This window comes from Stenella coeruleoalba (genome assembly GCF_951394435.1).
Source record: "Stenella coeruleoalba genome assembly, chromosome: 11".
Taxonomy (NCBI): domain Eukaryota; kingdom Metazoa; phylum Chordata; class Mammalia; order Artiodactyla; family Delphinidae; genus Stenella; species Stenella coeruleoalba.
The window spans coordinates 38,446,870-38,462,051 of record NC_137157.1 but is presented as its reverse complement, the minus strand read 5'-3'; the positions used below and the strand labels follow the sequence as shown (position 1 = coordinate 38,462,051).

The window sequence follows — 15,182 nt, the reverse complement described above, 5'->3', positions numbered from 1 at the left end:
TTCCGACCTCTGCTGCTTTCTCCTCCAATGGGATCTATCAATTCCTCCATATTTGTAATGCACTTGCATTCCTTTTTTTGTACTAGAATAGACTAGTTTGGTATTTAATTTTCCCGAAGCTAGAGTCTCTATTACAACACAGATGCCTAACCCCCTTAGACTCATGGATCAGAAAACACTGGATGTGATGGAGGTGGTGTTGGGGATCTGTGCTTCTAATATACTCCCTAGGTGATTCTTGCATACACCAAAGTTTGAGAACCACCTCTGTATTCTAAGGTAAAGCTGATAAACTTATCTTGTTAGAAGAGAAGACTGAAAAAAACTTTCCAAAGGAACTAGTGTGTTTTCACTGCAGCTTTTGGGAGATAATGATAACAATTTTGCATGTAACTCAGTAACACTCTAATTCAGGCTGGAAGCCAGGGAAGAGGTCATGTCAAGATAAGGGGGAAACACTTTTTAGGGCTGATCCGACCTTCATGTGACTCTCAAATCACAATGAAGGGCTTAGTTTTTTCTGAGTTATGTTTTCATACTGATTTGTGCTCTGCTGAAAACCACAATGGTGCCACGTCTCTAAAGGCAGTTTTTCTGTATTAACCTTGCCAACTTAGAAAAGGTAGAAGATGATAAGCTGATGTTTGACACTCCAGGCTGCAGGTTGCAGTGGCTATTGTCATAAATCATTGTTAGGTGTCTGAGTTGGAATCTTGGTGTTATATGAAGTCATCTGAACCATCACACTTAGGGATCTGACAGGTTTTCTCTTATACTTTAAATAATTTGATCCAAGTATGAGATGCTTTAATATGCCTTCTTTATAAATGTATAGTTGTTTGTTTTGAATAACTTGGATATAATTATTAGAAGAGTTAAATAAGTACTTACCTGTGAATCATAGATGGCTCCATATCACGAGTTTGTAATTCAGTTGAGAAGGTATGTTGCAAATACGTAAAGTAGTAACCTAGAAAATGAGAGCATATAATTTTTGATAGTTGATGGTTCTGTTTTTGGCAATGCAACAGATGAGATGATCTAAAAATTTGTCAGCTATAAAATACTTGGGCATGCTGAATAAAATAAAATATTCATCTATTTAAGTGGTTGAATAGAAGTAAGGAATATCACCAAAGGCCAAAGACAAAGCAGAAACTAGATTTGGCATTCCCTCACTTTGAGTTTGGGATTTGAATTTATACTCAGTATGCTGGGAACCCTCAAATTGAGAAATTAACATGAAATTCCCTGGAGCAATTGGCAGAAGTAAATGCAAACTCTTTTTTGGAGAGGCATAACTTCAACGCTGGCAGTAAAGAATTACCACAGAAAATGTTCTACCAGATGGGAAACCAAAATTCAAAATTACAAAACCTATGCGGTAATCCACCCTAAGTGTGAGAAGCCAACACAGCAAGCAACAGGGTTAGAACCCTCCTCCTCCTGAGAAATTCAAGTAATATTATCCCTCAGCAACTCTAAAATAAGCAAATCTAAAATGACTGAAGATATAAAATGGAATTGAAAACATGAGAAACCAACATAATTTATATTGTTATATGTGTAGTACATTGTATATTACACTATATATTATAAATGCACATGTAATGTGCTATAGTAGGTAAGTGCTACAGTAGTTTAGAAAATAAAGAGAACTGTAGGAAATATTGGTTTTATATCAAGAACTTGATGCTAAAGTGTTGACAAGACAAAACTTTAGTTGTAGGAACATTACTTCTTTCAAGATGAAAGATATTGCAAATCAGTGACACCATAGAAACTTGAAAAATGAATGTCCCTATAAAACACAACACATTAACTTCTGTGGGTGAGCTTTAAATTGAAATCATGACCAACATAGATACCACTTATGACACACAGTCTGTATTCAGAAAAGCTAAGATAGATGTCATTTACAAATTAAATTATATGAAGCATTCCAGAAAGTGCTAAGCAGCACACCTCCTGAAAGCATAAATAGAATACTGCAAAACTATCTTATAATAAGGCAGTTAAATTCAGAGTGGTTAAAATCACGTCAAAGATATAGGATTCTTTTTGCTGCTCAATGATAACATAAATTCTAGATAAAATCACTGAACCTGAAATATGTTAGGTTTAGTAAGGCAAGTGAGGAATAGTTGCATTTCACTAGTAGAATGTGATATGATGGGAATCAAATGTTATCTATTTTAGATTTGATTTCAATGAATGAAGAATGAGTGTTATATAAATCACCATAGAAATTAATTTTTCTTAAAGATGATGAACTTCATTAAAAATACCCCTTTCTTTATTATTGACATATAAACTATAAGCCCAGCAATTTCCCATTCCTGACAGTTGTTTTTAATGTGGTGTGTTGAGGCCAATAGGCTGTCAGGTGTCAACTTTCTAAAGATCATATTCCATGTGGGAAAATGTGCCGTGTTCTTGTATCAGAAAGGGAACTGTTTATCTCATGCATTATGTAGTTGCCTCAGACTTCTTATGAACTTAATATCTCTTCACAAGCTGGTGACTGACTCACTTTTTGCCAGAGTTCCTTTGTCAGGGTAGAATGAAATATAAAAGCTGTCAACTAAATTTTGACAGTAATAACTACATGTAGCAACAGTCATAAATTCCTTTTTTTCTGGTTCTGGGTCTAATCTTTCATCTAAGCTCTCTATTCTACTGTAGCTATTCATGGAAGTCTATTTTACCTATTTTCATGCAGGCTACCATTTAATGTAATGAATTCATAATGTAGTTAGTTGAAAAAGAACTTGGAATTTCTGGTATTGTTTTCTCTGCCATTGTTCATTCTCCTTTACTAATCTCCGACCTACTCTAAACCTGGATGGACGAGGAATAGAAAGCCAGCATATGCTAAACCTCTAGCTATAAAAGAATGGTCACCCTGCGAATTCCCATTATAATTTCTTCTATTTTCTTTACCAGACAAAATAATGTATAGGTTTTAAATACATAGAGTTCAAAATAGAATAACAGTAATAAATATGCCAGGTGATATAACCTTGGAATTTTCAACTTTAACCAGTGAAAATGGCTGTGATGCTTTTGAATCAAACGTTTAAAGATACTGTATGAAATCTGAGATGAAAAGTTGAGAGTTATTACATTTGAATTAAGAATGTAAAATATCCAAGTTTATATTAGAAAGAAGTACTTTTCACAGGCTTTATATTGCTGTTTACTAATCCTTTTTCACCAAGATCTGGTAGTATTTAGAAATAACTATAAGCGTTATCAAAATGTTTCTTTTTTGAACCATGAAATTTAACTTTGGTTTCCATTTGGGAATTTTCCATAGGTATGTCACTTGTGACAAATTTTAAGTCAAGCAGCTACCAGATTGGGGAAAAAAAATCCTAAAATATGATTTATAGAATCTTCATATTTTAGGTCGATTTTTATGGGAAATTATGAAGATAAGAGAAACTGTTGTAAATTAAGGAGGGGACTTAGTAATGTATATTTGTTATGTACATTTCCATGTTTTTCAGAAAGAGTTAATGAGCATTCTATGTAAATCAATTTGGTGCCTTTAATTTAAAAAATTCTTTGGAGGAAAATTATTGCTCTCTAAACAAATTTCAGGCTTAACTTTTTTTTTAACATCTTTATTGGGGTATAATTGCTTTACAATGTTGTGTTAGTTTCTGCTGTATAACAAAGTGAATCAGCTGTACGTATACATATATCCCCATATCTCCTCCTTCTTGCGTCTCCCTCCCACTCTCCCTATCCCACGCCGCTAGGTGGTCACAAAGCACGGAGCTGATCTCCCTGTGCCATGCGGCTGCTTCCCACTAGCTATCTATTTTACATTTGGTAGTGTATATATGTCCATGCCACTCTCTCACTTCGTCCCAGCTTACCCTTCCCTCTCCCCGTGTCCTCAAGTCCGTTCTCTACGTCTGCGTCTTTATTCCTGTCCTGCCCCTGGCAAGCTTAATTTTTAAATTTATTCTGTATTCACATCTTCTTAAGTATCTAGAATATTTTAATTTTGATTGTGGTTGAGTAGATACATAATTTTTAGACCAATAATTAGAATGTAACTATAAATAGCTAGGCCTATCTGTTTAGACTTATATTAATTTATTGTCTAGTTATTTTGAGTAATGACCAATAACCTTTCAATAAATATTTATTAGACACATATTATACTTAAATTATTTAATCTAATCCATCAAAATTTAAAAATGAGTGTACATGTACGTGTGTGTGTGTGTGTGTGTGTGTGTGTGTGTGTGTAGGCATATAGCTACTTATACTTTGGGCGAGCTGGTGTGGTTTTCCTGCTTTAAAAATGAATTTATAGGCAAACATCTTCTCTTGGCTCATAGAATTGGCAATTATGTAGGCAATGGAAAGGCATTAAAATCATGTAAAGCAAGAGTAAAAGATTATTGAGTTTGCAACAGAAAATAAACAACAGAAAATATACAACAGAAAATAAACTGTGTATATAGTAGATGTTGGGCATGCAATACATCAGGATGTTAAGGATATTTTCACAGAAAAGACCAGGAAGTCACTGCACAAAAAGTGTCTGAGTACAACAAGGTATTAAGAACTGCTGTGTGTTTTTGTCTCATAAGGTAGTTCCTGTGTAGTTAGATATTCCTTACCACTGTGCCCCCATCTGTTAAGTGAGTCTGATACTTTGCAGGTAACTGATGGGATCTGCTGTAGGAAACGTGCACCCCTTATATAATCATGGCCTTCACTCATTTATGGGGCTTAGATCATCTCTATGGAGTTCATTACGAAATATTAGAGCTGTTCTCTAATGCCAATCCAGGTAGTCAATTGCTACCAGAGAAGAGTGCACTTAGTGTTGGATTAAGAAGTTCTTTTTTGTTGTCTAATTGGGTACTTGTCCCAGAGGATGGAAAAACAGGATGTGAAGGAAGGTTTTCAGGATTAGGTGAGTTACTTTATTTTCTTTTTAAAGTCAAATATTAGAATATTATCTTTTTGTGTTATTTTCTGCTTCTATTGCAGAATGTTTAGCAGAAAGATCTATGGGCACATGAATATGTCAACTTAAACTACACTGTAATGGGACTGGAGTTGAAAATATATGCACATAATTTTAGTTTACTTATAATTCTTAAAGAAAAGTTTATGAAAACATCTAGACATTCTAGGAATGATTGATAGGATTTTATTTCAAAGGACAGTAATTATTTTATGAATAAAACAGTCTTTCAAAGGACAGTAATTATTTTATGAATAAAACATGGAATAGATCACTAATTAGGAATAATGCTTATCTCTTATGACATCAGGAGATAACAGGTTTTTTGTTTGTTTGTTTGTTTGATGCTACTGACTTTAGAAGTCATGAAAGGCTAATATAGGCTAAAAAGGCGTATGATGTGCAGGAGTTGGGCAGGGTGTAACTAATACCGGCTCAGTAAGAAGCTGCCATGCATTGCTAATGAGAGATTCAGCCAAAGGGTTGCCTGCAAGTTCTAAAGCTTCAGATGCTGTATGTGGTTAGAAATCCTGGAATTGCTTTTTGAATTACTTTATTACAAAGCTATATTTATAAGAATTTGAGCACTCTACAAGTACTCATACTTCTAAGATGCCATCTTAGTAAAGACCAACAATTTGGTTACATTTCAGGGAGAAAGGCTATACTGAAATGAACATTGTGAGAAAACTCAATTTAATGATACCTTGGAGTATATTCTTGCTTCATATACTGCTGTTTTCATTACAAGGTAAGAACTCATGTTAAACTTTTACCTTATTATTGTATTTTAGTCTTCCTTGTAAATTGTAGAAACTGTTTCCTCTTATACTGTAAAACATTTCCAAGTCATTAGGATGGGTATGTACTAAATGACACCCAGATAATTTTTTGGGAAAATTTTTAATAATATAGATAATTTGGAACTTCTGGTTTTCATTTTCTGAGTCTCTTTTTTAAATGTTAAAATCATGATTTTATCATGATATGCAGCTGTACTGGAAGAAGCTCTGATTCTAACTTTTTCTCTTCTAAATAATGATTTTAAACAGTTGTGTAATTTAAACATTTGAAATTTTATAAAAGATAAGGAGACATTGAGTACTTAAACTTTCTTGATGCCATCAACCCAAAGAATGGTAAAGGAATGTTTTAAGAAGGACTTTAATGTTTGAGACTAAGCATTGATTTTCGATTATATTATAGCAATATTTATAAATTAATTTTTATAAAATATTTTTATGGCAGAAAGCATTTATTTACATTCAGTTATTAATTTTTAGTCCCTGAAAAGGGCTGTATATTTTGGTGCTTGTAGAGGAAGTGGGAGAAATTACTGAAGTGTAGAAGACCAGCGAGGTCACAGACACTATCTTCCAATCCTAGTAGTGACTGAAACTCCAAGGAGAAAATGTCTTAGAGCAACGAGAGCTGGAGGGGACTTTTAAGATCAACCTGGCTACCACTGTTATTTTGTGATGTGTTTGCTTAAGTTTGGCATTTACTAAGTCGGAGGACTGGGACTAAAACTTGGATCTCTGACTTCAGGACTAGTGCTTATTCCACTGTATCATGTCTCTGTATAAATCAAGGTACACTGCCCATTCTTTCTGAATTACTGGTCACCCTGATGTCTCACAGGGAATTTGCTGGTCAAAATCCTCTAGAAAATGTAAAATAACTAATAGCAAAACTCAGTCTAAGTTTCAGAATTTAGGTTTAAATGATCTGTTTTATAATCAGATCATGTGATCAAGATATTTAGATAATTTTTTTCATTCATATATATATATATTTATCTCTGGCAGGTTATATTTGTACTTCATCCATCTTGACGAGAACATCAAAGTGAGTATTTCTTGTTCTTTATGTCCTCTAAAACATAAAGATAATTGGAATGAGCAAAGCTCAGCAGGTCAGTGTATCTGCTTTTGAAAAATAAATTAAATATTTTACAAAATAAGGGCATGAGATTTAGTTCTTTAAAACATTTCCACAAATTAAAAATTACTGGGCATTCAGTTCCTTATTTATGAAACAAAAATATTTCCTTTCATTTTAATTACAAGAGGAGTTTTTGGTGGTGTCCAATGACTGTAGATACTAAGGGGACATTTTCACTTCAAAGATTTGAAAGGAAGTTATATTCAGTAATTTCCTATTTCATATTATTATTAATGTACATTGTTGATTAGAAACGTGCTGTATTCTTAACATAGAGTAAACGTTTTTAATGATAAAAAAATAAAATGTTTCTAGCAGTAAATAATGAAAATCATTTTTGGACTAAACTGATCTTAATGAAAAATGGAATTCTACTCAAAAATTCTACTGTTTGATTTTGATAACCCACAGTTTGATGTGCTTATGTTCATGAATGTTAATCTGCCCTTTAAGACATGGAAAGAGAGAGAATCGAGTATTATGTTTGAAAAACGTGAACCTGCACTTGTCGAATACTTATCTCGCCAGTTTTATGAAGGCATGTGGAGAAATTATCATGCATGTTAGTGCTACACTGTTACACTATTTTGGTTATTTCTCTATCTCAAAGTTCCTTCCTAAAATGCAGTTTACATCAGAGACTGGAGAGATCTGGGGACACTCCCAAATTTCGTAAAATGAGACAGTGCCACCACCCAAATCTAACCCCTCCAAAGCGGGGAGGGGGACCTTTTCAATGTTAAAGCAAGAAAGACCTCTTTGATAAAGTGATGGAAATCAGGAGGAAAACACCAGCTCTCTCTTGGGAAAGGCTTGTTCAGGTTGCCTAGGGGCCTTTGACTATACAAGTTCTTTTTGTTTTCTTCCAGAAACGGGTTTAATGAAAATCAACAGAAAAGAGCTCTTTTAGCAGCCCAGGTAGGTTATGCCTCAGAAGGAGAGAGAGGCAGAGAAACAATCCATTCTGCTTTGGGCCTCTGCTGTCACTTCAACAATGAGTCCTTTGTGGAGGCGAATAAAATGCTAAAAACAAGACAGGAAAGAGGAGGAAGAGGCAAAGTAACTTCTCTAGTGCTGTTCTGTGACCCTCCAGCTCAGGCTTAGCTCACATTTACTTGTTTGTGGTCAGATGCTTTTTGCTATTCACCTCGGTTCCCTACTGATAGGCTCCCAGAATTTGTGGGAGATATAATCTCACTACTTGCCAAAACATTTTAATTGGTTTAAAAATTAAGCACAATGTTAATAGGACAAATACAAGCAAAGAGGGGCAGAGAAAGGTGTACGTGATCTGAGTAAAGTACCACAAAAGGGCATCAGAGGTGTCTTAGTGTCCTGACAAATGGGTTTTATATTATCTAATAAATCTAAATTACAGGCATTGATGAAGAGGTGACCTTTCTTTTTTTAGAGGGGTGGGGTAGCACTGAATTTGAGGAGGCCTTTTTGCTTGGGTCCCTCTATATAAAGGATATTGGATAACATAATTGCAATATCTTCAGATTATGGTTGGAATGTTTAAATGGGTGGATTTTAAAAAATATTTCTCCATTAAAGATGGATGGTAAGATAGAGAATCCTAACTCAATATTAAGACATTTCTTTGGAAAGTAATATGATTTGAGTATTTATGTAGCAAACAGCTTATATATTCAAGGTGTTTGTCAAATGCTGAATTGCAGTCAATTTCTATTAGCATTTTATGATGGATGCCTGGTTTTTTTTAATATTTTGTGAACTTAAAGAGAATTGAAAAAAAATAGAGGGCAGATTTGATATGCTGTTGTGATGATTCAGAAGGCAGAACTAATTTATTCTTATCAAGAGTGGAGCTCTTTCTTTGCACTAGAATGGGCAAAGGATTGTCTATGGAAGGGAAACACTTTTTTTCTTAAAAAGAGTATGTTGTGTACTTAAGTATCTATGTATCATGTGAAGTGGTTAAATGATTTTTCTCTGAGAAATGTCAAGTTGGCCAGTAGACCATATTAGCCACAAAAAGATATCAACGTGACTCAGCAGAAAATCCAATTTTGAGAAAAACTGCATTCTGGTAGAACCCACTAGATGAAGAACCTGTGAAATATACCCCCACAGGTGTCACATGAAACAGCCTGTGGATGGGCTTCTACTGTAGACCATTTGGATGTTTTTAGAATTTGTATAATTTACCCCCCTAGAATTATCTTAATACCTCCCTTTTGTTAATAAGTGAGGAACACACTTGCCTTGATTTCCCTTTTAGAGAGAATGAATAGCTGGACACTTGCCCTTCTCTTTCCTGCAGCTAGAGAACATGCACCAACATTACTTAACATCTGAACAAATTTTAAGGGAAGAAATGTTAAAGAAGGGCAGTGAGGTCGCAATCATGCGTTTCACTGTTTAGGATTGAAATTTCATCTGTTATGAGGCCATTCTTGTCCACAGATTCACTCCCCTGCTCTAGGAAGACAGAGCACTGATGGACAGATAAATGTGCACATAAGGACTCAGGAATATGTTGGCAATGAGATAACAATGACCAGAGAAAGGGTAGACACAGACTTCTGTCAATGGTGTAATTGTGCGCTACAGTGATTTCTCATCTAAAGACTGTATTTCTCTGTGCTTCTCACCCTCCTGTGGAGATGTAATCAGCACGGAGGAAGAATGGGTTGTCCTCGTTCATCGGTTATGTGAATATATGCACCCACGGCTTGGAATTTTTTTGCATTTGCATCACATTTCAAAATTCTTCTCCTGAAAGCAGGGGCAGATTATTTATTTATTAGAGGTTGCATACAGTTTGTATGTGCAGGAGTGACGGAGAGAGGAAAGGGAGACTAGGAAGGGAGAAAATCCAGCACAGCTCTGTTAATGAGGGGCATTCCTGCTTTAGGCATCTGGGGCTCAGTCTTGCTGGCATCCCTCTGAGGAACTGTGTACAGTGTTTTAGAATTGTTTCTCCAAGGGATGGGGGAGCTGATATACTTATCCACCAGCACCTGCCTCTCATTCCTTGAGGGCAGCTTCTGGGGGGACTTAAATCCCCTGAAAGTCATTTCTCTTGTCTATCCTGCTTGGACTCTACCCTAAGGCAGAGACAAAAAGAAGCCGGTGCTTGAGGGTCTCAGTGTGCACAGAAACCCAGACGCAGGTGAAATCCAAGGTGAGATGAGAGGATAAGTGGAGGGGCATCAACAGAACATTTTATAGTCATGGTTCTAAACAGCTTTGGAAGGCAAATCATTCCCATTTGCATAATGTCTATTTCTGGTTCAGTTGGTATTTGTTGACAACACACAAAGGACCATACTAGAGGTATAACCATGAACAGCAGTGTTTGTTCTCTAGAAATTCAGTGTCTAGTGGAGGTAGAGCTGTAAAGAAGTCATTTCTGTGTAACTTGTTCATCGAACCTAAGACACCACCAATTTTTGCCATTATTTGTATGATATAAAAAAATGAAAGAGCTCCCAATTACAAATGTAAGATGTGCCATTCTGAGTTCAGATCTGTTATAAAAATAAAAGCTGTGTGTCATGTCTTAACATGAAATGTTATAGTATGATGAGTGGAATGCTGCAGAGATTAGGATGCTGTGGTAACCAGGGGGCTGGTGTGCTAAGTACTTATTGTGATTTTCATGGAGGAGGTGTAGCCTGAGTTGGGTAAGAGGATATGGAGTGAAAAACAAATTATATGTTTTTGCCTTGGTCTAATGTTGTCAAGTGTATTCAGTTTTTGCTTAATAATAAAAGTAGGTAACATGTTTACAACACTTATGTGCCTTGCACTATTTTTGGTGATTTACTTATCCCATTTCATTTAATCCTCACAATTCCGTGAGGCAGTTATTGTTATTCTGTTTTACAGATTGGGAAACTGAGGCTGAACAGGTTAACTAATTTGTTCTAGTTTATAAGCCTGTATGAGACAGAGTTGAAGTCACTATACACTTTTAGTGAGCATCAGTGATGATTCATTAGCACCAAAGTAAGAAGAATTTGGTGCCCAGTAATATTGGTTGTTGTGTTAGATTTAGGCAGTTGCAGACAATATAGCTAAAGAGAGAATAAGACTTGTCTTGAGGGAATCCAAGTCATAGACTTTTGTGAGTCTGACTTAGTTTGAAGAGGGAGGAAAGGGAAAAAAGAGGAGATTGAGCAGTGAGGACAAAACCTTGGAGGAATGAAAGCAGGAGACAATGAACTTGGAGACATGATGTGGGCCAAGGACTTTAGAAAAGAGCCTTGAAGTGGTGAGAGAGTGTGGGAATCCTTTTGTCTGCCATGGGGCAGGTTTGCCCTTTAAAAGAAAAAGTACTGCAGTGCAAATTGCCAAGATAAAACTTTTACCATGTAGGAAGGAGACCGGAATCTGTTGAAAAGAGGATTGTACCTGAAGTCACGTTCTTTATCACCCTTTTTTTTTTTAACATCTTTGTTGGAGTATAATTGATTTACAATGCTGTGTTAGTTTCTGCTTTATAACAAAGTGAATCAGTTATACATATACATGTATCCCTGTATCTCCTCCCTCCTGCGTCTCCCTCCCACCCTCCCTATCCCACCCCTCTAGGTGGTCACAAAGCACTGAGCTGATCTCCCTGTGCTATGCGGCCGCTTCCCACTAGCTAGCTATTTTACGTTTGGTAGTGTATATATGTCCATGCCATTCTCTCACTTCGTCCCAGCTTACCCTTCCCCCTCCCTGTGTCCTCAAGTCCATTCTCTATGTCTGCGTCTTTATTCCTGTCCTGCCCCTAGGTTCTTGAGAACCTTTTTTTTAAGATTCCGTATATATGTGTTAGCATACGGTATTTGTTTTTCTCTTTCTGACTTACTTCACTCTGTATGACAGACTCTAGGTCCATCCACCTCACTACAAATAACTCAATTTCGTTTCTTTTTATGGCTAAGTAATGTTCCGTTGTATATATGTGCCACATCTTCTTTATGCATTCATCTGTCAATGGGCACTTAGTTTGCTTCCATGTCCTGGCTATTGTAAATAGAGCTGCAATGAACATTGTGGTACATGACTCTTTTTGAATTATGGTTTTCTCAGGGTATATGCCCAGTAGTGGGATCGCTCGGTCATATGGTAGTTCTATTTTTAGTTTTTTAAGGAACGTCCATACTGTTCTCCATAGTGGCTGTATCAATTTACATTCCCACCAACAGTGCAAGAGAGTTCCTTTTCTCCACACCCTCTCCACCATTTATTGTTTATAGATTTTTTGATGATGGCCATTCTGACTGGTGTGAGGTGATAACTCATTGTAGTTTTGATTTGCATTTTTCTAGTGATTAGTGATGTTGAGCATCCTTTCATGTGTTTGTTGGCAATCTGTATATCTTCTCTGGAGAAATGTCTATTTAGGTCTTTTGCCCATTTTTGGATTGGGTTGTTGGTTTTTTTGATATTGAGCTGCATGAGCTGCTTCTAAATTTTGGAGATTAATCCTTTGTCAGTTGCTTCATTTGAAAATATTTTCTCCCATTCTGAGGGCTGTTTTTTCATCTTGTTTTATGTTTTCCTTTGCTGCGCAAAAGCTTTTAAGTTTCATTAGGTCCCATTTGTTTATTTTTGTTTTTATTTCCATTTCTCTAGGAGGTGGGTCAAAAAGGATCTTGCTGTGATTTATGTCATAGAGTGTTCTGCCTATGTTTTCCTCTGAGAGTTTGATAGTGTCTGGCCTTACATTTAGATCTTTAATCCGTTTTGAGTTTATTTTTGTGTACGGTGTTAGGGAGTGTTCTAATTTCATTCTTTTACATGTAGCTGTCCAGTTTTCCCAGCACCACTTATTGAAAGGCTGTCTTTTCTCCACTGTATATTCTTGCCTCCTTTATCAAAGATAAAGTGACCGTATGTGCGTGAGTTTATCTCTGGGCTTTCTATCCTGTTCCATTGATCTATATTTCTGTTTTAGTGCCAGTACCATACTGTCTTGATTACTGTCGCTTTGTAGTGTAGTCTGAAGTCAGGGAGCCTGATTCCCCCAGCTCCGTTTTTCTTTCTCAAGATTGCTTTGGCTATTCGGGGTCTTTTGTGTTTCCATACAAATTGTGAACTTTTTTGTTCTAGTTCTGTGAAAAATGCCAGTGGTAGTTTGATAGGGATTGCATTGAATCTGCAGATTGCTTTGGGTAGTATAGTCATTTTCACAATATTGATTCTTCCAATCCAAGAACATGGTATATCTCTCCATCTGTTTGTATCATCTTTCATTTCTTTCATCAGTGTCTTATAGTTTTGTGCATACAGGTCTTTTGTCTCCCTAGGTAGGTTTATTCCTAGGTATTTTATTCTTTTTGTTGCCATGGTAAATGGGAGTGTTTCCTTAACTTCTCTTTCAGATTTTTCATCACTAGTGTATAGGAATGCAAGAGATTTCTGTGCATTAATTTTGTATCCTGCTACTTTACCAAATTCATTGATTAGCTCTAGTAGTTTTCTGGTAGCATCTTTAGGCTTCTCTGTATAGTATCATGTCATCTGCAAACAGTAACAGCTTTACTTCTTCTTTTCTTATTTGCATTTATTTCTTTTTCTTCTCTGATTGCTGTGGCTAAAACTTCCAAAACTATGTTGAATAATATTTATCACCCTTTTTTCTTATCCTTCACTCTTTCCTGTTTTTCTAACATCATCTGGTCCTCAATTTGACAATTATGAGGCAAATTTTGGGAATGTGTATTCTGGTGAATGTAAAAATGCTGTTGGAAAGGACATTGCCCAAGATGATACACTAAATTGGCATTAAGTTGGAGTAAAAAATCCATAACTGATTAGTTTTAATAATCCACAGCTATTTGCTACTATTCCATATTAACCTCTAGAAATCCTAGGGTTTTATCTGGGTTGCTTAGATTAATGTAAATCTCTTCCTTGCTAATTTTTTATGTGTGAGGCATTATGCTGGAATCTTTATATACATTATTTTATTTATTGTTTGAACTACTCAGTGAAGTATATATGTGTCATTGTTCCCATTTTACAGACAAGTAAAAGGAGGCACTAAGCAGTTAAGAAACTTGCCTTAGTAATGGCAGAATCAGGACTCTAATCCAGATCTGTTTGATTCTATAATTCATGATCTTAATGATTACCCTGAAGTGCCTTGGGCTCTATAAACAGATACATTTAAATTTCTACGAACTTTAAAGTGTCAGCTCTTTGGAGACTGAGGGTGTCACACTCACACTTCAGCAGCAGAGGCTTCTGTGGATGGTGTCTGCACAGATGGGGCTGCAGGAAGTGGGTACATCACTGTCTGTTGGTCCTTTGGTCCCATGCATTTTCTCCAGACCCATCTGCACTTGAAAGTATTAAAAAACTGCTACTCCTGCAGGCAAAGCAGTCAGTTAATGCAAAGATTAGATTCTGCCCAGGCTCTTTTCCAAGGAGGGCAGGGAGGCAGAACTGAGGTCAGAGAGCATAAAGGACTTGTCAAATTCAGGTAAGAAGCAAAATCAACCTTGAAATCAGATCTAAGTACAACCTTAGCGGAGCCCTTTCTGCCTCTCCAAGATTTTGCCTCAATAACCCAAGGAAATATGGAGTCAGCTCTCTATAATTTCTGTGTTTGTAGCTGTTTTCCAGATTTTCCAATTGCATGTTTGTCTTGAATTAAATAATTTAATTCTCTTGAATTCTTATTTCTTTCTTTTAAAGTTTGAAGCAACTTCTCCAAGATATTTCTTCCATGAAGCTATTAATTGGGGTGAGAGTAAAATAAAAGGTTAGTGCTACATCTATGTTTTTGTATTTGCTTTCTCAAAAGACCCTTTTGGGGGATATAGTGAATCAACTCTCAATGATTTCCACATAATGCATGAAGGAAACTGAGCCAGGGTGGTAATAGTACTTAGTAATAGTTTGTTTACTTCATATAGAAATTTGAATTATATTTGGAAATACACAAGGTTAAGCAGTTAGACAAAGCTGATAACTATATGACCAGGAAAGATATCACTGGGTATCAGGAGCTTTTTTTCTGAATCAATTACTGGCTCCTCGATTCTTTGACATTGCTTTTTTTTTTTTTTTTTTTTTCGGTATGAGGGCCTCTCACTGTTGTGGCCTCTCCCGTTGCGGAACACAGGCTCTGGACGCGCAGGCTCAGTGGCCATGGCTCACAGGCCCAGCTGCTCCGCACCATGTGGGATCTTCCCGGACCAGGGCACGAACCTGTGTCCCCTGCCTTGGCAGGCGGACTCTCAACCACTGTGCCACCAGGGAATCCCGACAC

At 36.3% G+C, this 15,182-nt stretch overlaps 1 protein-coding gene across 3 annotated transcripts in view; it reads left to right on the top strand.

Annotated features, from left to right (window-relative positions):
* OTOGL (otogelin like) overlaps positions 1–15,182 on the top strand; it is a 355,766-nt gene that overhangs the window by 201,300 nt on the left and 139,284 nt on the right. For all 3 annotated transcript variants that reach the window (XM_079936918.1, XM_079936917.1, XM_079936916.1), the window contains exons 2-5: positions 5,650–5,747; positions 6,805–6,844; positions 7,810–7,858; positions 14,606–14,672. In XM_079936918.1, the coding sequence (XP_079793044.1) occupies positions 5,650–5,747; positions 6,805–6,844; positions 7,810–7,858; positions 14,606–14,672 (254 nt within the window). The remainder of the gene's footprint in view (positions 1–5,649; positions 5,748–6,804; positions 6,845–7,809; positions 7,859–14,605; positions 14,673–15,182) is intronic.